This window comes from Myripristis murdjan, chromosome 14, assembly GCF_902150065.1.
Source record: "Myripristis murdjan chromosome 14, fMyrMur1.1, whole genome shotgun sequence".
Lineage (NCBI taxonomy): Eukaryota > Metazoa > Chordata > Actinopteri > Holocentriformes > Holocentridae > Myripristis > Myripristis murdjan.
Window position 1 is genome coordinate 6733489 of NC_043993.1, and position 22296 is coordinate 6755784.

Sequence of the window (22296 nt, forward strand, 5' to 3'; positions counted from 1 at the left end):
GAAAAGATTTGCGGTCAGCAGCTCTCATTAGAAAAAGGAAGAGAAGAGCAGAGAAGAGAAGAGAAGAGAAGAGAAGAGAAGAGAGGAGAAGAGAAGAGATTAGGTTTGGTCGTAGGGAGGAAGGTGAACAGAGGTGGCGACACACAGATGAGCGAGACATACCATCACACTTGCTTACTGTGTTTGTCTAACACAATGCCGGATGTGCTGTGTTATGCAATGACAAGTATAAAGAGGCTGCCAAGGTGATGATTAATGAAATACGAGTTCCCTCCGCCATAATAGCCGCTCACTCAATGATAATCTAAATCACACTGTAGGTTCGCAAACAACAGACCTCAATGTAATACTTTGGGAGATTACACACTCAAACAATGACGCTACCGCCTATATGTTATGTGTGTATGTGCCCTCGCACACTCATACACACTCCTTTTAACGCAAAAAGGGAGGCCCCTAAAAGTGGAGTTGCTATTGCATCGGATTTTCTTTCCAAGTAAAAAAGAAAGCACCTCAAAGCTTGTTTTTCTTCTTTTTTTCCCCCAAATGTGATGGCAGCATTTTTTAAAAATGTGACAAACACACTATAAATTTCAAGGTGTCATTACTAAATCACTTTTATGTCCACAAAACAGATTTCTATGATACAGCGGATTCCAAATTCGTCATGTCTCGTGTCAGATTAGCCTATATGTGATCTGACAAACAAACATCTCTGCTGCTTAGCAGCGTCTTGTCTGCGAGAGCAGGGGGTTAATTGAAGACACGGGATTACGCAGCCTGTGAAACATTAATTAGACACAACTGCTGATGTTTGGAGCAATTAGAGAACCTGTACTTGGGTACTGGTTCTTATGGATGTCTTGAAGGGATTTTCTGATTAATTTTTTAGGGTTGTCTGGCTGGCAGAGTGATACTGCCTCTTGAAATTGTTCCATAAGTCTTTCTGATGTTTGTTTTACTAGTTTATTTCGCAATTCAAACACCAACATACCTCTTTGTCATTCAAGCCTGGTACAAACAGATTGAAAACTTTATTTTCACTTTATATTAGACTTCACGTAACGGCTGGTGATGACGACATCAGTCATATTCCAAATTCAGTCAGGGCATAAACAAAAACAAGCTCCTCTTTCCCTGTTCTCCCTCTTGAGTTTGTTGCGCTTTGATTTTATTTTACTCTGTTTTAAATACAGTTTCATTCTGTGAGGGGGGAAGGAAAAAAAAGAAAAGAAAAATGGCATACTTCAAAGCTAAATCTGAACACATGTAAAGTTCGTGACTAATTTGCAGTGCCGCAACTGTGATCGTGCATTGCTCGTGCCTTTTTCTTGTCCTCGTACCAACACTGACTTTCACTGTGTCAAATTATAGGCATGTGTTCACGTACAGTACTGAAATAAAGTGATGCTGGTTCTGCTGAGGCTTGGAGGATGGAGGCTTACATCATGTAATCACCATGGAGGTCTTCGGACCTTTGCTGGCCCTGGCCTCCTCTTCATCTTATCTTCCCTATCGGCCTCTACTGCATATTATTTAACAAAGCGTAAATGTCCTATGATTAACATCTGTCTCAAAAGAAGCAAAGTGAGACATAGGTGTTTGCAGCCAGGTGAGTGCCAGGTTAACCTCAAAGGTCTGAGATCAATCCACTTTCATTTCATGTCAACTCAAAAACTAGAACTGAAAATTAAAGGACGTGCATACCATATAGGATTTACAGCGCTATAAATGCTGCTTTTGGAACAGGTAAAATGTGTAAGTAGCACCGATAAGGTAAAAACATGAAAAGAGTATTTAATAGGACATGTGACAATGGTGGTATAAAGGCAAAGTTAACAAGCGGGCTTATTTCCTCATTATAAAATGCTCAAAAAAGAGGAATAGGCATAAAAACAGGGACTCTCCAGCAGAAACGTGCACGGTTTTGTCTGATAAGAGCTGATATATCCGTCTCGTTAACTGGCTGTCACCTCCATACCCTGTCTGTTTCCTCCCATTCAAATGCTGCCGATTGAGGAGGCTTTTGCTGCTAGCAGGCTCAGCAGGCTCGCAGTATGTCCATCTCCAAGTACGATGTTGGCAGTGTTTCCTTCACATTCGCTAATGAAGAGCGTTACCACCAATGGGTATTGTTAAACAAACTTCACATTAAAGCTCCATTTATCCCCCTCAAGCTCATACAAGTATGGCACCAACAACGTTTGGAATCAAGACTTATGGGTTCAAATAATGGTTTTAATGCCTTGAAAAGCACCAAAACCAAATACTGGGATTCAAACAGGAACAGATGTGGAAGCCAAATTATCCCGAGACACTGCATGTGCAAGCCAACAGATGAAACGCAGTGTGTGTCGTGATGAAGAGTGCAGCAGCCAGTGACAGAGCTTGGATTTTGACTTACAGATGGCGACACGGAGCTGTTGGGGAGGTAGGGGTCAGGCAGCATCAGGAACGGGTAGCCCGGGTACGTCGGCGTCTTGTACATGCCTCCATCTTGCTGCTTCGACACTGATAGATCACACAGATGCATACACAGCATTAATACACATGAGAGACAAGAGCTAGGTACGCAGTGAGTTCTTGGAGCTTTGTTTTTCATATCAGAGGTCATTTTGTAGGTGTCACTTTCCCCCCCTCATTTTGGAAATCAACCTCTTGGGACAGTTCAGCAGAGTCTGCCTGCCAATGATTGATCATGGAAAAAAAAAAAAATGTTTGTATCTCGATTTAATTGAAAGTGAAAATCCAAGTTGCTCATGCAAGTGCAGGGAAGAATACAAGCTGAGGATGAAACGCTGGCCGTACCCTTTGAGAATTACAAAAAAGTACACAGGAAAATCAAATACTTACTCCCACTGTGGTATTAAAAGTTTTAGTTGTGTGCTTCAGAAAAAAAAAAAAAAAAAAAAACCTTTGAGAGCCAAAATAAAAGTACAAACAAAGTAGGTCAACTGTTTGCAAGAGTGCTCTAGTTGCTAGATGTTAAATCCTTGTATGAGAAACAGACTTATCTCACTTAGGACAAAAGCGTGACAACAGCGACCTGGCCTGGGAGGCGTGATCTCCTGTAGCCTGTGTGTTAATTTGCCACTCGCCACCACCCATATCAAACATCACAGGCCTCCACAGAACTGACTGAGACTGGCTTTACCTCCCAGTCACGGAAACACACTGAGCTGTCCTGCTCAAGTCTCATCACAAGCCACCACTACGCTTCCCAAAACTTTACTTTCAGTGACAGATGACAAAAAAAAAAAAAAAAAAAAATCACATTTTTTTTTTTTTTTACAAGTTTCACTTTTTTAGCCTTGTCATGTCAAAAACCCTCCAGATAGGAATGCTTTAAACCGCAAACCCACATTTTAAAAATATATTAATCGGAAGCCTGCCATCTCAGGAGATGTTTCTTTTTAGATATGACTTTGTGCCGACTTATTAGGGTGTTTTTTTTACTGTTGGCGGGGAAACAGTGAGGACAGTGAAACCCATGATTTAAAAAACAAAACAAAACTGCGCTTCCCTCTAGTGAGGAAATAAAAGTGAAATATATTCATCATGTGGGTAGAGACCCCTGAAAACCCCCCTCAAAGAGCCTGGTGAACCCTGATTTGAGAACCTCCGGCGTGGGCCGCGCTGCCAAAAAGTGTAATTTTGTCTCTGCTGAGTATCAAAGGCTTGTTTTCCTTGAATTGACTGAAAGAAAATCTACGACTGGGCTGAGATAATGTTCCTTGTTTCGATACAGTTTGATTTGAGTAAAAAAAAAAAAAAAACAACTTGAAACAAGTTGCTTTACGCTGGGAACAGATCAAACTATCACACATCCCAAGGACAGCTTTTAACCAAAAATGGAGAATTTGAGAATCACACTACCCTAAATAACTTGTTGAAAGAGATATTTCAGGCATATCCCTCCATTTGATTCAAGAAAAAATCTTCAACAAGATCATTTGCACTGGAAACAGGTAAATAATCTCATACGCAAAGTGTGTTTTTTCCCCAACTGATTCAAGCAAAAACAGACTTTTACGTTTTAACTTTTTCCTCTGTCATGTGTGGCTCATGTTGGAGGTTCTCAAAGTGGGACGCCACAGAGTCCTGGATGGGATTTTCAGGAATAAATTTCACTTTAAGGACTTATGACTCTTCACTACCTTAACATAACTTAAGACAGATATTTATCATGACTTGATCAAAAAAAAAAAAAAAGTCTTTATCTGATTTGCACTAGAAACAATGACAGTTTTTAAATGAAAAACTACAAGCCATGACTCTCAGTCCACATTTCACTAAAAAGCTCGTCCAGATCCAGATGCCCAGTTGTTTGCATTGTGCACATGAAACAAACTTCTGCAAATCACTTTTAATCCCGTAAAGCAACACGTGTCATGACTGCAGTGCATGACCAGAAGCTCTTATTTTGACACAACGAAGCTTTTGAGGGACTTCAGCTCTCTTTGACGGACTTCACCCGGATGAAAGTGTGTGTGTCCTGGTGCGTTGTGTGTGTGTGTGTTTTTTTTTTTTTTTTTTTTTTTCCTTACCACCGTCGAGATGCTCCCGGTGTTTATCCGGGAAGCCCCTCTGGTCGCCCTGCTGTCCCCGTCTGACCGCCTGCAACGGACCGACAACAAACACGGGTCAGCCGCCGAATAAACAAAAACAAACAAAACACCAACAAAGCAGGAGGAGAGCCTCGCGCACACTGATTTTGAGCGTGCGTACGGCGCCCGGTAGTAAGTTTATAGTAACCGTATCGTACTTTGTGCCATTGTTCTCCTATCATAACCCGATAATAAATGTGTAGTACACCTAGCAAAGTTTATGATAGCGCTTTACCGCGGCTGCTTTTCATATTTAATCCAAGCATTATCAAGAAACAAGCTTCCTCTCACTGATACACACTCATTCTCACTCTCACAGATACGTAGCCTACACACTCTCTCCCTCGCTCACACACACACGCGCACACACCGTTTCTACCTACCGCTGCGTTCGGACTTTGATTTATTTCCGACTCGTTCACCAGAGAAGACTTGAGGTCGGCCAGGTCTCTCTCCGTGAAGGCGTTTTCTTGTATTTTCTCCTCTTGCTCCCCTTCGTCTTTGAACGCTATCATCTCATCATTGGCTCCCAGGTCGTCCCCGCCGCCGCTGCTCAGCTGAGGCATTTTACTCTCCCAGTTAACAGGCAAAATAATGACAGCAGGTTAAACAGATGTAACATAAAAAAAGAAGAAATGAAGACAAGGACCGGCGCGTTGCTGCGGGGAACTTTCTATTAAATCTCCTCGGCACGGGGCCGCTTCCAAAGTGCAGAGTAAAGCCCCCCAAAAAAAGTTGCGATGCGGTGTCCCCCAGCAGGTTGATAGAGGACTAATGTTTCCCTACAGCAGCAAACAGCTCATTTGAGCCCAAAGACAAGGCGAGGAGTCCCGACATCAAAGGGCGCCGACCGGATGATTGACAGGTCCGATGACTTGTTGGGGGGTTGTACGATTGTTTCAGCAGAGGGCTGAGACTCTTAAAGAGACATCACCTCCCTGAACTGCGCCGGCATTATTCATGACTTCCAAGGGCGTGTTCACACTATCCAGGGGCCGCGGCTCTCCGCCAAGTCCCCCTGCAGGAGGCTGCCCGCCGAGGCGTCCTCTGCCACCACAGCACCAGCAGAAGCACCGCTGAAACATCACAGGGATAACGGCAGCCGAGGAAAATCTCACAGGACAAAGTGGAGCGCTTGTTTTTTTGGGTCAGAGTCGGTACAAGAGGCTGCAGGGTTAATAGCAAAAATGAACAGACAGTCAGTCTGGAGGCGAAGGCGTGATAATTATTTATTTGACACAAATCCTCCTATGCACAGGAAGTTATGCAATATAGATTTCCTGCAGCAGAAACAGTTGTTTGGAATGAAAATTCAAATGAACAAATAAGTGAATAAATCTGTTTAACTCCCTGGAACGCCTATATTCCAAATTACTATTTAGGATTTTGAGAAGTAGATTTTATTTTATTACTGAGAAAATAATTAATAATTTGGACTTCTTCTTCTTTTTTTTTTTTTTTTTTTTTAAATCTTGGGCAGCCAACTTTAGTGTATTCATGTTTACCACTTGTACTTTTTGGTTAATTAATTTATTAAAGACCCATAAATGTGGTAAAGAGGCAGATGGCCATATATGGTGACGTTATTTCCATGTCCAGTAATGGTCCAGTCTTACAAACCAGGAAATATCAATCATATTATTGCACCGAATAAGTGAATATGTGTGTCTTTGCTTATTTTGTTGAATATGATGTTTGATTGATAATTTATTTGGTTTTGAAATTGTTGACCACATGGCCACACTGATGTCCACTCCACGCGCAAAGGCGAGTATCATATGATGCCTATTTTTAAATATAAAAAACATAAATATAAAAATCCATGTATGTATATCTGATGATGCATATAAAATATATTCCTGTCCCATTGTTTTAGGCCTGTGGTGTTTGTAGGAGCCAAGTCCTTATCCAAGCTGTCTTTGATTCTGCCATACATGCACGACTTGACCATCATATATCAGACAGGCTACATGAAAAAGCCAAAATGTTTAATGTCAGTTTTTACTGAGTTCAATTTAAATGAAATGTTTCATTTTTTTCCCCCAATGTAATTATGATAATATATGTGAGAAAGTGGCTAGGTTTAACCAGTTGCAGCTGTAGTGTGAAGTGTGCGTAAATACGGGGGGTCATCGATTTCAAGTAAAATCTGAGAGAAGGAGTGTACATTTGTATTTTTTTTTTTTTTGTTCTGGACATACATGTTGTATACTGCTGCTGGGTGCACTCTGAATATGTCTGATTATATATGTAGCTGAATATGTTTGTGGTGCAGACATATTTAGATGTTTTTGGAACTATTCCTGAACCGTAACAGGACGTTTTGATTGGTCACTCAGCGTCTCCGTGTTTGCTCGGCTGTTTTATCTCATGTTTAACTTTTTACTGCTTCTGCATTTTCACTCTCACACCTTAATGATGCTGGACCTCTATACCGTTCTAACCTTGTCTACGTGACTGTTTCATCTTGTTTTGTAAAGCACTTTGTAGCTTGAAAAATGCTTGTAATCACCACTAGGGGGCTGAGATGAAAGGTTTCTCCCAGTCAGCAGGTTATATTCACAGTAAATCTGACATGAAAGAGATGTTAGCCTGAGCAGTGATAGCCACCAAGAAGAGAGCGCCCCCCACAGAAAGGCAAACTCCATCGACAGACAATCCAAGATGAGCAACGTCACAGTCCCGCCCATATTGTCTGATTGACAGATGATTTCTGGAAAGTGCAGTGCAGAAACACCACAACACGGAGTTTTCAGCACCAGAAACATCACAGAAATGAAGAGAAGCAGCGATCTGAGGCATGAAGACGTTCATGCGTCCTCTGTGGGAGAAAACACACACTTTGCTTTTCAACACAAACCACGTTAATAACAGCACTGACACGAAATATTCTGTTATTAATGTATCTTGGGCTGAAAAGTAACACAGCTGTGTCTGTCTGAAATGACACACACACACACACACACACACACACACACACACACACGTGTACAGTACACAGCTTAGAGGCAACAATTGTGATGAAATCTGAATGCTCTCCTGATTTTAATTATTTTAACTTTTAACAGGATTTTTTGTTTATTATTTGTTTTTCATCAAAATGATATAAACAAAAAGAACAAAAATGGACTCTTGTAGGCTAAAATGACCCCAAGACCCCTTTTTTTTTAAAACTGTAAAAACACTGAGGAGAGGTCGCAGGATAGAAACAAGCCACTTTTGAGCAAATTGTGTGTCTGGCTTCTTTTTTGGAGCCTTCTTTAAATTCTGCAAACATTTAGCTTTTTAGTGCAAGTTGATACTATTCCCCTTTTATGGAGCAAGAGCTCCCCCCCCCCCCCCACCCCCAACCACAGTTTGTGGTCCCGGTGTGAAGAAGTGGGTCGCACGATGTGCATTTGCTTCTGTAACAACATCAATGCTCTGTTGAGGTAGTGTTGTTTACTTCATAAAATAAATGCACTTTACATAAACAAACACTAGACAGGTGCATGCATGTTGCATGTATCACTGGTTTGTGTGTGTGTGTGTGTGTGTGTGTGAGATGACTGCTTTTGGCTTTGGTGCTGGAGGCACAGGAGCCTATCAGCTGCCTACGCTGCCTGAAAACCAGCCTCCTCTTCCAAGAAATTGGTCGCCTCACAAAAAAAAGCAGCCCACGTCATGAGCTCTCCTCTAAGAAGTTGAACTTTTCTCAGCTCAAGAAAACAAAAGAGATCTTGTGAGGGCTGTCGCTTCTGCATGGGAGAACACCTGGAAGGTTTGACGCCACAGCACCATGGATTTAGTTTGGGGGTAGGGGGATGCAAACAGTTTTTTTTGGGTTTTTTTATGGCGCAATCCTAGAGACATGCAGCTGAGATATCATCTAAAATTCTACTTTTCTATCCTCAGTTAATTAATAACTTCAGAAATAATCCATGGTGAGCTTTACTTCCATGCCAGCACTCATTTTGTAGCAGTTGGTGTCACATTCTTCAGTTGTTAGTTTTTCTCATTTTGGAATGAAACTCCTCATTTGCATCGACACTGAAGTGGAAGCCCGGACAGAAACGGCAAAATGTAGGACATTCTGTGAAAAACATCAGAAGGCACGGCAAGCTCATCAATAAAAGAGGCACAGCATGTTTTTGGCTGGTCTTTACATCCCCCAGATTTTGTAGCAATCTCCAAAACACAGCAAAAAGTGCTAGCTGCTGCAACTACTTGATTGGAGGAGGGAAAGAAGCAAGAAGAAAAAAAAACAGTTCAAAGATGTAGACTTGAAGTTCTGATGTCTTATCAAACTAGTAACTTGCCTTCCTCTATTTTCCTCCCCACACCAATGCATTTTTAATGCTGATACAGTAGCATATCTGGTCTTCAGATTTTTTAATTGAGAAATATTTATACACTCCCATGCTGTGACTTAATATTTGACTCAATCTGAGTCGGCTGCCTTGAATGAAAATGACGATCCACAGCTGGGAAATAGAATTAAATACAAACAGAAAATGGGCCTTGTATTTGCATAAAGCTGCATATTTATACAATATCGTTGATGCATATTAATAAAAAGATTAAAATGAGCAGTTTTAATGTATGCAAATCTAAATTATAAATGAGTTGTTTAAACTCCTTGTTTATTCGCCTTGATTAAATATAGACAGCTGTTTTTCCAGAGAGACGGCTCCTCTCCTGCGTGGGCCGTGATGCCACGTGAGCTCTCGGCTCCCTCGTCTAAAACGTAGTTTCCCATGTACTGTATATCTGTGCTGATGGTTACGCACATCCATCACATGGGTGAGGGTTCACTTAAGGCTATAGGCTATAGGGAGCCTATGTCTCTCTCTCCCTCTCCCTCACTTTTTCATGGATCTCCTAAACACTCTCTAACCAACATACACACTCTCCCTTTCTCTCTATAAATCTCCAACTCACCCACAGTCTGTCTCATATTTCCTTCTTTCTCTCCCATTCTCCTACTCACACACACATAAACACACACACAAGCATACACACACACACACACACACACACACACACACACACACACTCTGTTGCTGTGAGGCGTTTGATTGTGCTTGTCAGAGCTCAGTGCTTTTCAAGTTCCCATCAGTCTGCCTTATCTGTCCAGTGTTTTCCTGACTCACACACACTCACACACACACTCTACATATCCTTCCTCATCTCCTGTCATCATCTCGCATGGTGATGATCGTCATGACGTCACATCAGCTGCTGCCAGGAAATACCAAATAAGGAAAAAAACAGCAGATTTTAAAAATGATAAACAGCCTGCACACAAAGAAGACGGATGCGGTATTGTTATTTCTCTCTCCACAGGGCACAGACAGAGATAATACTCTTATCTCTGATCATGAGAGAGGCTGTTATCAACAGGAGGAAGTTGTGTTTGATGCAATCTTTCAACCCACTGGCTACCGTCTGACAACGATTTAGCTTCTGGGGGTGAGGGCCGGTATTTTGGTGTTTCCCGTGAAGCCGCTGGCTGCTCGTTTCCGTTTCCATGACTGTTTCCGTCTCTGTTATTACACAAATTCAATGTTTCTCCATACAAAACACAAACACCGATAGAATTTGATGGTGTTTTATGTCCAGGCGACATTTTGACCGACGCATTCACTCACCACATGGCCTATCTATCTATCTATCTATCTATCTATCTATCTATCTATCTATCTATCGATCATCTGTTTATAGAGACTGACTTTGATGCATTTCATTTCATATAAAGCTCATGTAGTCTTGCACAGCAGAGAAGAAGACATAAGAGACTGTACAGCAAGGCTAAAGAGTGTTAAAATTGTGTAAGTGATTACTTTTTGCAGGGCAGTGCAAGTAGTAATTGTAGGTACCTTTCAAAATAATGCACCAATAATCCCAAAGCTCATCAACAGCTTGTTTAGTATCTGAATATAACTTAAAAACAAACATATGATGGTTTACAAGGGCCAGAGAGAAAAGAAATGACTGAAATCAGAATTTCTGGGATTAAAATAGTAAATTTACGAGAAAAAACTTTGATATTCTCTGAGATTCATGAGGTAAATTTGCGAGAAAAAAATCATCACAAATTTATGAGAAAACCTGAAAAATTCTGAGATTATAAGGTCACAAATTTACAAGAAAAAAAAAAGTTTTTTCTTTTTACTATGGGATTTAGTAAGAAGGAAATCCTTTGAAGAGACTTTGCTGTGACTTGGGCCGATTCAGAAGAAAACAATCTTGTGATTCTGGGCTAAAATCAGCAGGATCTCCTTGTTCCTAAATCCCATTGAAAAGGAGAATTTGATGAGGTGATCAGCTGCAGGTCTGATACACGGCGAGCTGCAGCGTCTGCAGTGTGAGGCTGATCCAACCTCACACAGTCAGCACATGTGCTTCCTTTATAAATATGAGTATAAGAAACATAAGTATAAGCAAAAGTTTTTTTCTGAGTTTTTTTCTTGCAAATTTGTGACTTTATAGTCAGATTTTTTTTCATAAATTTGTGAGTTTTTTCTCATAAATTTATGACTTTCGTCTCTGAAGTCAGGAGTTTTTTTTTTTTTTCCAGAATATCACCCCCCACTCTCCTCTCTCACCCCAAGCCCCCTTCCCCAACTCTGTTATTTTTTCTTTCAAAGCATTCAAACATGCTTTTCCTTTTTCACCAAGATGAATTTTGTTGCAGGTCCATTTGTATCTTAACTTGATTTACTTGATGTCATTGTTCACTTTTACCCTGTGCGTCACAGCACATGGAGATTTGCTCCATATTTTAAAGGCCATCCTCATCAGTTCACTGTGGTGAGCTAGCAGTCTGACTCAGTCACTGGTGCACAAAGCTCCTCTCAGTAAACTGGACTGACATCTGAGAGACAGCACAGTGTCAGTAGAGTCTGCCATCTCATGATGTTCTTGGAAGACCTGGAGGAGTAGGTGTTACTATCGTAACAGCTAATGGTGCTCCTAATCAAATCAAATCAAATAAATTTGAATGGTGCTGGAACAATCGGCAACACGATCGGAAAATTTCATCCCTCATCCCAGCGGTGGTGATGACAGCCTCTGAGATATTTTGTGGCTTCGGCAAACAGACTTTGCTCTTGCTTTTTGCACGCTGCCTCGTTTATGTATTTTGTTTATCTTTATTCTCTAATGTACGCTGATGTATCTTTGTCATCCTCAGTCATCTTCACATGGCCAGCGGGGCACCAAGGTCCTCTCACCAGGGTTTTCTTGGTTTATTGTTTAGTTTATGTACTCCCATTCTGTTGAACACTGTGTGACCTTTGTCTGTGAGAGGCGCTATATAAATAAACTTTCCGTTTTTACTAAATAAAAATAAGTAAATAGATAAAAGGAACATTCCAGGTTCAAGGGTTGAAATCGAGGGCAAATGGCAGCCGCAAAGTCTTTAAAACCTGTAAATCTGCTCATTGTTTACTGCAAATGGAAAACATATAAAACCACGTGTTTGTTTAAGGTGGTGTCTGTTGAATCAGACAACACACAGCGGAGAGAGAGAGAGAGAGAGAGGATGAAATGTGACGAAGGTCAAGTGCCAGATTTAAACCATCAACATGTTGCGCTCCTGGCTAAACCCAAACGTAAACCACCAGGACGCCTCAACCAGCATTTTTATGAGAAAAACTCGACGGTGCAGACGAACGAGCCCACTCAGTGCAAAGTATGTGAGCCTCTCCTCTTCACTGTCACCGTGTGAAAGATCCATTTTATGCGAGAAGATTATTTCAAGTGCGTCTTTTTCCATTGCTCAATCACTGGCTCAATCGCTTGCTTTCTTTTACATGGATTTTTTTTTTTAAACGGCACAAAAGATGAATCACGGTTGGTTCAAAAAAAAAAAAAAAGAAAAAAATTATATACTGCGCTTTCTAAATAAACATCAGGCGCATTAAAGCAGCAGAGTAATTAAATCATGTCCTTTCATTGGGGTTAAGCCACATCCAAGTGAACAGCTCTTAACTGGAACCACTTGTGTGCTTTTTATTGGTAGTTTTCCTACAATCAAAACCATGTTCTCCAGGGCAACATCCAGCCAGCAATACAGAACCTCAACAAATCTTTTCAACAGCCCGACTCCCTGTGTAAGTCTCTGCCATGAGACGCTGAATTAATCAGATATTGCGCACTGCAAGATGTAAAATCTAAGTTGGAGGGTGTGAAGGGTGTGTCAGAGTGTCACTCTCACTACAGGCGACAGTAGACGTATTTACTTTAATTTATACTTCATGAAGACCAGTGTATCATCAGTGTGTTTCCTATTGTCTGATTTTACTATGGGAGAGAAGTGCATCTAAAAAAAACAAAACAACAAAAACAAACACCTCATCATTTATGCATGGTGATGAAAATATGAGTTTATTTTGTCTTGGAAACCAGACGAACTGGAATCACATGCCCTCCATGAGTTCCAAAATTTTGATGCAGAAGTGCCGTTACGATGTTTTGCATAAACAAGGCATTAGATGTCCTAGAAAGAAATGTGAAACCAGAACAATTTGGAGAGACAAGTGCATCATAAATGTCAGCATGCCGTGACCTAGAAATGAAGAAAATGTTGTGTGGTCCAAGAAACTAAAGGGAGTAGCTACCTTTGAAAACTCGATTTTTCTGATATTGGAGCTTCGCTTGGGCACTTTTAGGCCAAAATAAATAAATAAATGTATCCTGAACTAATTTTGTAGGACAATAAATTGTGCTAGAAGCCCTGAATGGGGGCAGGGAGGGGATTTTTTTTTTTTTTTTTATAGCCACAGTAGGTAATGAATCCCTCTCTGTAATTATCTTGTAAATAACAGAGTGTCTAAAAGATTTGTTTTTGATCAAGGAGGAATGAAGTGACCACATGACACAGTCCTACCTTAATAATGATGCACACTGCTAGTGCGAAGCTTTCGGAGGGAGAAAACTCAGAAAAATACCAGGATCCTAATTCGCATCGTCTTTTCTATTAACAATGAGAAACATGTTAGCGTGAGATAAATAATTGTTTTAGTGGAGTAGCGGTTTGATTTGTTTAGTTTTGATAATTTATCATTCTCTTCATTGTGTGCAGAGGACCGTACAGTCTGCTGCTTCAAATGTAGAGCATCAGATATTATCAACTCATGAAATTTGGTTTTATGACCTTGTTTGAGAGACACTGATATCTTCACTTGGCTGTTCTTCACCCTCCACCCTGCTTTTCATTTGTCATTCAGGACCTTGGTCAGTTCATCACATATAGATGCAGCACCTTACAGACTGAAATCATCGGCATGCATTACCACATTTGCTTCTTGCAATGTGTAAACTCTAAACTCTTTATGAATACTGAGAAGAGAAGTGGACTGAGGCAGCACCAACGAAGAACACAACAGATGAATTTCACTCACAAAAAACCTTAATGCAGATGACCTGTGGGCTCAGTGGGACAGAAGAGAGTGGCATGGATTTAAAGAGACTGGAATCATTACAACATTTGGTCCCAGTGTCCCAACGGCATGCGATGAACAGGCGATGTTTTAGAAAATAAATGAGATTAGAAAAAAAATCAAAAGTAGAGGAATGTCACTGGATGTTTTGTAGCGTTGTATTTGAGCTGGCCTCTGTGGAATCTGATTGATCCGGCAGCTGCTTTTCCTGTGCCCTCCCCCCCTCCTCCTGCACTGCTGCTCCACACGCCATGATTAGCCCTTTGCCAGAACAGCAGACGCAGTGGGACTGCAGGTGACTGGACCATCAGCCTTAATGCTGACACACTGGTCAAGTGTGAAAGTACTGCACCAGCTATTTTTTCTGTCACCTGTTTCAATCCATAAAATATCTTCTGGATTTGTGCAAGAACATTGTTCTCTAACAATTTGATTAACCCAAATAAATACATGGCAGGAAGTTCCAGAGAAGGCAGATTTGCTAGCTATTATCATTACACAGTGGAATAACTGGAGAAAATCCTTGTGGATACACTGCACAGTTCAAGCATGGATTATTAAAGATGTGGCACACAGGAGGGGAGACATGGCCAGCAGAAAGATTTGGCAGTAAACCATCAGGATTAATGCAGCACTGACACCATGAGCTCATCAGTTTGAAAATCTGAACAGTAACAGTTGGTGAAATGTGCTCCCCTCCCTCAGTAACTACCACCATGACGCCCTTGAGCAAGGCACTGAGGGCCCACCTGCTGCAGTGAAGCAACCCAGTCGCCAGAATAAAATGTTGCTGTTTTACACCTCTTCAAATCAACAAATACTCTGAAATGTCAACATTTCTGAGTCAAAAATATGTTGCATATCAACATTTAGACTTACAGCCAATGTGGTGGAGCCTCATGCATGTGCAAACACGAGCTAGCTCGTTAGCCACCTCAGTCACTTTTACGTGCTTCGTCAGCCACCAAAACTACTAGGTTAAGGTTAGGAAAAGGACATGGTTAATGTTTTGAACCTAAAGCTATCATTTGCTAAGATTAGCTTGGAAATGTTAGTCCCATCTGCCACCTTCCACCTAACGCCGTGTTTTCTTGCTCGCTTTATACTCCCTCACACAACTTGAAAATGTGACTTTTCAATGTATTCTTGGTTTGCAGGAACATAAAACACCTGCATTTTTGTCTGGTGACTGGGTGAAGCTGCTCATTGATGAACAGAAGACTGTGAATTTGAGTGGATGTGAATGTGATGGAAGGCAGATCTCTGAAAAGGGAGAGCATGCTCAGCAAAGCCTTCCTTTGGTTAAAAAAGGTGCACTTTTTTTCTCCTTTTTTTTTTTGAAGGGGGGAACTTGATATTTTGTGCCAGATAATGAGCCTTGTTGCAAGTTCTAGTTTGCAGAGTTGAAAGTGTCTGTCTCTCTTGGTTTAGCAGAATGCAGTCATTTTACCTCTTCATTAGCTCCTTATCAAACATTTATGAGTTGATATCACAGATCTGCATAGGGCTTTGGGGGTGAAGTCAACAAACATAAACAGTGGAGGAAGACAGCCTAGAAACTGCATCGCTGGTCTAAGACTCAGACGCATGCAGTTTATCTGTGACTTTGGGACTTTGAGACCAGTGCGTTTTGTGATCTGTGTGTGTTTTTTATCTTACACAGAGCCACAGTGCAACAGTAGAGTTGAGGTGAGTCTGTAACTATATGAAAAACCGACAGTGAGCAATGCAAAGCCCTATTGTGCTGATAATATTCCTGTGACCCTTGATGTAATAGAACAAGAAATAAGAAAAGTGTACTTTTTAAAATCTCTTTAAAGCAATGGACAAATTGATTTTCTCAGACTTGAGTGAGGAAAAGTATGAAGAATAAAATTTTAAAAAACAAAGACTTCATCCTTAATCACAACAGATATCCATTTTGGAACAGCAAGCATCACCTGAAGTTTGTTGTTCAGTATTTCTAAGCTGTAAACCCATTCTTTCTCTTCACATTTTGTCAAGCCAGTAGTCTCATGTTGCATTTTCAGAAGTGCCATGCTTTTCTCATTTGGCGCTCTCCATCACTGTGCAAGAGGAGATGCATCTTTTACTTCAAATTGTGAATATCTCCTTTTGGAACAAAACTCTTGAGGCGCTTGCACGCAGCCTGTTCCTCTTGTTGTGCTCAAAGGAAAGACCCAGCAGGCTGTGGTTGGAGCAGCTCCATCTTCACTCAGGCCCGCTGCAGTTCAGATGCTTTTAAAGACGCGTGATAAGAGATTCTGTCCTGGTTCGGGAAACACAGGTCTGATAAAGTCTGGAAATAGCAGCAGAATGAGCTTCTGCGTCACACCGAATCACCGCACACGCCACCAGGCTTGTCTGAGTTTGCCTTCACGCTGCAGGATGAGGTGACTCGCAGTTTAAGGTGCTGGTTTGGAGGCAAGTTTGGTGCCTTTTTATGAGGCTGCAAGGGTACTTTCAAAATGTGATCCAGCTGAAACTGAAGTAGCTGTTCAATTTGTTCAGATTAGTCACACGGTCCATTAGCAAAAGCTGCAGCACATGGAATCACACTTAGATTTTTGGCATTTGTTCAGAGCCACAATATCTTGACAATATTCCTGTGACTTTGGGAGAAGTGCCACGAAAAATAAGAGAAACAAGGTTTAAACAGAGAGGTAGAGTGTTTTTTTTTTTTTTTTTTTTTTTTTAGCTTTTAGATTATAGACTTAGATACACACAGATTCTTTGTTTCCAAGCTACAGTCATGTGAATATCTTAAAAGGGGGTAAAATGATCCTCACACCTCCTTTCCAACATGTTTTAGTAATTCTGCAAATACAAAACGAATCCTGTTTTTCCAAAAGCATCTAGAAATGGACTTTTTTTTTTTTTTTTTTTTTAAAGTGCTTTGCACACTTAGCTCTCCACTAAAATAACCCCAATGACACACTGTCTCTCTCTCTGTCTCTCTCTCCCACCCCCTTTTCCCTGCGGCATCCAAACCAGGTTTCCACTCTGATACTAACCCTAAATAGCACAAGGAAGCTTATTTTTGTCTGTAAAAGTCTATAAAACCTCACCGATAGATTAAACATCACCATATGGAGAACAGGTATCTTCAGCTGAACAATCAGTGACCAACCTTTTTCGTGAAAAAGAAGTTAGCTGCAATCTTTCTTGTCTTTTGCTTTTACTTTTTTAAATTTATGTATGCTCTACTTTGAAGAAAAGCTGTCAGCCAGTAACAGGCAACATATACACTGCATCAAAGCCATCATGCCAGTTTTCACTGACATTACAGGTACTTTGGTGATGCTAGTGGAGCTCATATCTGCTTCATCATCTTTTTACCTTTATTACTCTTTGATGCAGTGATACTTTGCATTATATAACATATTGTAACTTCTCTGTGCAGCTGTTCAACTAATTCTAAGGGGAGAAAGGTGCAGCGAGGTAAATGTAAAGAAAGGAAGAACACAAAGCTGCAGTTAAACCAATAAAAAACACATAACTCCATGCAGCTGCTTGATGAAGTTGTGTGTGAAAAGCTGCGGTTGCAGTTGTTGGCCTTCCTGCAGGACTGTCGGTTTTTGAACAGCCTCCTCTGTCAGATGGGGAAGATGTGGAGGAGGATCAGACATTGGCCTACAGTCCACAGGTTACTGTGCCCTCTGCACAACCACACAAACACACACACACACACACACACACACACACACACACACACACACATACACACACACACACACACACACACACTTTGGCAGCAAAGAGAGAGACGTGCTGTAATCTGGGAGGCAGGAAACAAAAGGCCTCGTTAATGCAGAGACTCGCAGGGGCCTTTGATGTGGAGCCAAGCCATTCACTTCTCGCTCCTCACACACACACATACACACACACCCACACACCCACACACACACACACAAACGGACCCATATTTACACAAAGACAGACACACACATGCATTTTTACACACACAAAGACGTGCACACGCAGCCTCTCACCACAGAACGCCTAAAATACACACTTTTGCAAAATGTTCTCAAAGAAAAAGCTGAAAAAAGTGTAATCTCCTTGGGTTGAGGCTGTGTGCTTGCTATTTAAAGCTCGATACACTGGATTTGAATCAGCCAACACTGCACGCTCGCACACCGATGAACCACAAAGCTGCAGCTCGTCTCGGTGGAAATGACTTTTTTTCCACTGCACATTTTCACCCGTGTGGCGAAATCAATTCCCACCATTGCCGTCTTATTTTAGCAAGAGAGCTGTTAAAGTCATTTAAGCTTGTTAAGATCAAGAATGAAGTGTGTCTTTAGTTTGTGCTGGTCTCATGTGGGTAGAGCACTTTGTAATGTTGTTATATGCTGACAAATAGTACTACTACTAGTACTACTATTAGCATTGCTACTACTAGTAGCACTGCTACAACTGCAAAAATATTATTATTACTGTTAGTGGTACTAGTAATGTTTGGTAGGTAGTGGTATCCTGCAAAAATCTTTCTGAATGTTTTTTCTTAAAACGAACTTAAATAAAATTTGCCAGCAGATTAAGATAATCCCACTTCCAGTGCAGTTTCACTTGTTTCACTTTTCACTTTCACTGTAGATAGACAGACAGATAGATAGATAGATAGATAGATAGATACTTTATTCATCCCGAAGGAAATTCACTGTTTCAAATTTTTTTTCACCAATTTTTCTGAAGAAAAAAGAAAAAGGTTAAACAAGGCAGAATAATGAGCCCACACAGACACAAAATTCTGCAAACAAGTTGATTACCTTTGAAAATGAGTGGGATTATCTCATCTCACAGGAAGATTTTTTTCACTAGTTTCACTTGCTTTTTTGCTGTAATCCTGAAGTTTTAACAGTAGCAGTAATAAAGGAGTGATAGCAGTTGTAGTATCAGCAGTAGCAGTTGAAGAAAAGCTAAATCTGCCACTGGTGGTAGTAATAATAGTTCTAGTAAAAACAGTAGAAGTAGTAATGGTAGTAGACTTAGCAGCAGTATTAGTAGAAGTGTCTCTGTAGTAGTCATGCAATAGTCACAGTAGTAGAATTAGTGAAATTAGTAGTATTAATGGTATTGATAGTGGAAATAGCAGCAGCAGCAGCAGCAGCAGCAGCAGCAGTAGTAGTAGTAGTAGTAGTAGTAGTAATGCTATTGTTGATGTTGCCTTTATTAATACTACTATTATTATGATAGCTGAGCGGCTAATCCCCTCACCAGAGCAGATTGTAGTGGTGGAAGCTGCAGCTGTCTGGTTAGTGTGGCGGTGCTGTTGTTCTCCTCTGCTGAACCAACCTGGTATTAGTGGTTAGTCTGCCACCGCAGCCAGAGAGGCCGTCCTCTGTTTCTGATGAGGATTCGGCTCTGCGCTTCATCTCCCAGAGCACAACACGCAGGGGACGATGGGAAGTTAATAATGAAAGGCTGATTCTGCTCTATTAGTCTCAAATGTTCTGTTGCGTCTCATTCCCTCGTGCCCTCTTCTCCGCCGCTCTGTGCAGCAGGAATCTCTCCGGTTCTGCCGCGTTCACATGCGTTGCGATCTATTGTGTTCTGCTCTGATTTGTTCTGTTCTGTTCTTTTTCATTCCCCTGGCTGCCTTTGTATGTCTGTGCATTTCTGTTATCCTCTGTTCTGCGCTATTCATCTGTATTCTGTTCTGTTCGGTTGTATTTTACTCTGTATTTATTCTGTAATATTGCATTAAGTTCTGCTGTGTTGTATTGTATTGTATTGGGCTCTGTTCTCTTCTCACTGCTCGGTATTAACATTTAAAACACTGACCTGATTTGGTCTTGCTCGCTTGATGCTGGGTGTTTGAGATCTGCTCAGTTTTTAGACCTTATTTAATTATTATCTGAAGAGTTAGATCACAAAAGGTTTCAGGAAAAAAGCCAATCAGATACTTGGCGGCTAAAAAAAACTCGTCTGCTATCAACATATCTGCCACTTATTATACAGTTATGCTGTTTTTTGATGGTAGTTGCGCAGTCTGTTTATTTTGGACAGATTCATCGTCTTGCGCTTTCACATACAGCAGCTCTGCCTCCTTTACTGGAATAAAAAATGCAGCCTCTCCTGGAGAACTTGCCTTTTTAATATTAAAAGCCACTGCCTTTCAGCTATTTTTTTTTAAAAATTTTATTATTATTCCTTTGGTTCTTTTTGATTTGTACGTCTTAGACGAGCAGAAAGGTTGCAGCAGATTTTATTTAAGCTTTTACTGTTACGGTGCACCAGCAAGCTACACCCTCATTGCACATTCATAAATTGCCATGAGAACCAGGTTGTTGAAAACATAAACATGCTTTGTTTTGTTTTTTTTCTCTCTTTGAGCCTGTAATGGTGTCAGTCACGTCTACCTTTACGTACTTGGCGGGGTTCTCAGCTGTCAAGGGAGTGGAAAATGGTCAGAATGAGTTTGTTACGGGCACAAAGAGAGATTTGTGGTGATGCTTACGAGTTCGCTGCCCCGCACGAGCCCAGATGGTCCGTTAACGTCTTGTATGATATAAATGGTAGAGCAGGGCAGGCTACGTGGGTGGCCACATCCATACTCAAACACGAATAACCACACAGCCATGCAAGGTCACAGCAGTAAGCACTTTCTGCGCTTTTTAGAAGTCAAAAGCCATGACCAGAGTTTAACTTTCATGTCAACAAAAGTGATACTCACAAAAAAAAAAAAAAAATGCAGTTAAATGATATATAGTGCAGTTTTGCTCCAGAAAAAGTGGATCGTCAAGCCAGGCAGAGAAGGAGGTTTGACGTCATTTTTTCTGCGTTATATTATTTATGTAGTTATGGCTCTTTGGCTTTGTGGGGCAGCACAGTCAGCAGTGGGCTGCTCAAGGCTAGTGGTAGCTGATGATGACCACCCTCTCTCTCTCACACACACACATACACACACACACATATTCAGAAACCCACATACTGCATGCATACTGCAAAACTTCTCCATCTTACAAGTGATATAGTTTCATCTTCCGCATTAAAATCTTCTTTTTCTCTGAGAAAGTGAAAAAATCTGCTCCAACTTGTTTCCAATGCCAGTCAACTCTTGAATCAAGTGTCGCTTCCTTGATCCTTGTGAGCTCATTATTCTGCCTAGTTTCAACATATTTTACTCGTTCCCAGAAAAAAAAAAATCTTGAAACAAGTGATACTGCACTGGAAACAACAGGGACAGTGGTGCCACAATATTTCAAACGATGCTATCTCTTCAAATACTTGCTGCGCGTTCGGAGAGGATAAACAGCATGTATGCGAGCGCACACACACACACACACACACTCCCGCCGCACACAAACCTCGATGACAAGTGTGACATGCCAGAAAATTCATCTGCAATCACAACGAACAAAACTAAAACTAAAATCACAATTACAGCCTGTACAATCCTGCCATTGTGTTCACTCCCTTCGGGGTTTTTCAAAAGGAGGAGTGTCACAAATCCGGAGAGAGATCAGAGCGCTCCATACCGAGCCTCCATTTACTCTGATGGCAGGCCTATTAAATGCGTGCATCCACAGTGGTCTCTTTCTAGTGGTGAGTGGGCGGCTCGGAGTCCTGCAGTTGACAGTTAGCAGCCGATTCTGGGATCAGTTTTTCCGCAGTAAAGGGACTGATGTGGCCCAGAAGAGGATGTGGATTCTCATGATGGATCATTGTTTAGGTCTGGGGAGTGGGTGTGTGAGCCTGTGTGTGTGTGTGTGTGTGTGTGTGTGAGCGTGTGAGAGTGTGGGCGTGTCTTGAGTGTGTGTGTCTGAGTGTTTCCATGCCAGTCCATGTAGCTGGAGATCAAGGATGCGGGACTGGCTCTGTACATGTGTGGACACAAACATCTGCATGGAGGCAGCGGGCACGTACACACGTGCGCTTGTGTGTATGCACGCACACACCCACATTACTTGGATACAGGCATGTAGAAGTAATTAAAAAGGTGGGTGACGCATGACCTCCAGTAATCCTGATGAGGCGAAAAACCACAGATACAAACAGAAACGCAAAACATGAACTAAACAGCAGAGAATCTCCTGCTGGACAAGTCATCCAGTCTCATATTCAGAATTTAAATCTTGCTTTTCTTAAAACATTTTTTTTAACCCTATAAATCCATTTGTATCATATATGATATACATTTTCAATTCCGTTTTTTGTTTTCAGTTTAATCAATACTTGACCAAAATACTGTTGTATACCTTTGAACACTTCCCCTGTTCACCCTGGACCATACCATTGGCACTTCAAGTACATATCAT

General features: G+C 41.2%; 1 protein-coding gene across 3 annotated transcripts in view; it reads right to left on the minus strand.

Moving 5' to 3' along the window:
* Nucleotides 1–5424, minus strand: part of tcf7 (transcription factor 7) — an 88832-nt gene extending 83408 nt beyond the window's left edge. For 2 of the 3 annotated variants that reach the window (XM_030069221.1, XM_030069222.1), the window contains exons 1-3: nt 4991–5173; nt 4548–4617; nt 2405–2511 (exon numbers count right to left, since the gene is read on the minus strand). In XM_030069221.1, the coding sequence (XP_029925081.1) occupies nt 2405–2511; nt 4548–4617; nt 4991–5173 (360 nt within the window). Of the gene's footprint in view, nt 1–2404; nt 2512–4547; nt 4618–4990 lie in introns of all 3 variants that reach the window. The other variant, XM_030069220.1, reaches the window with a different exon arrangement.
* Nucleotides 5425–22296: the final 16872 nt, after the last annotated feature.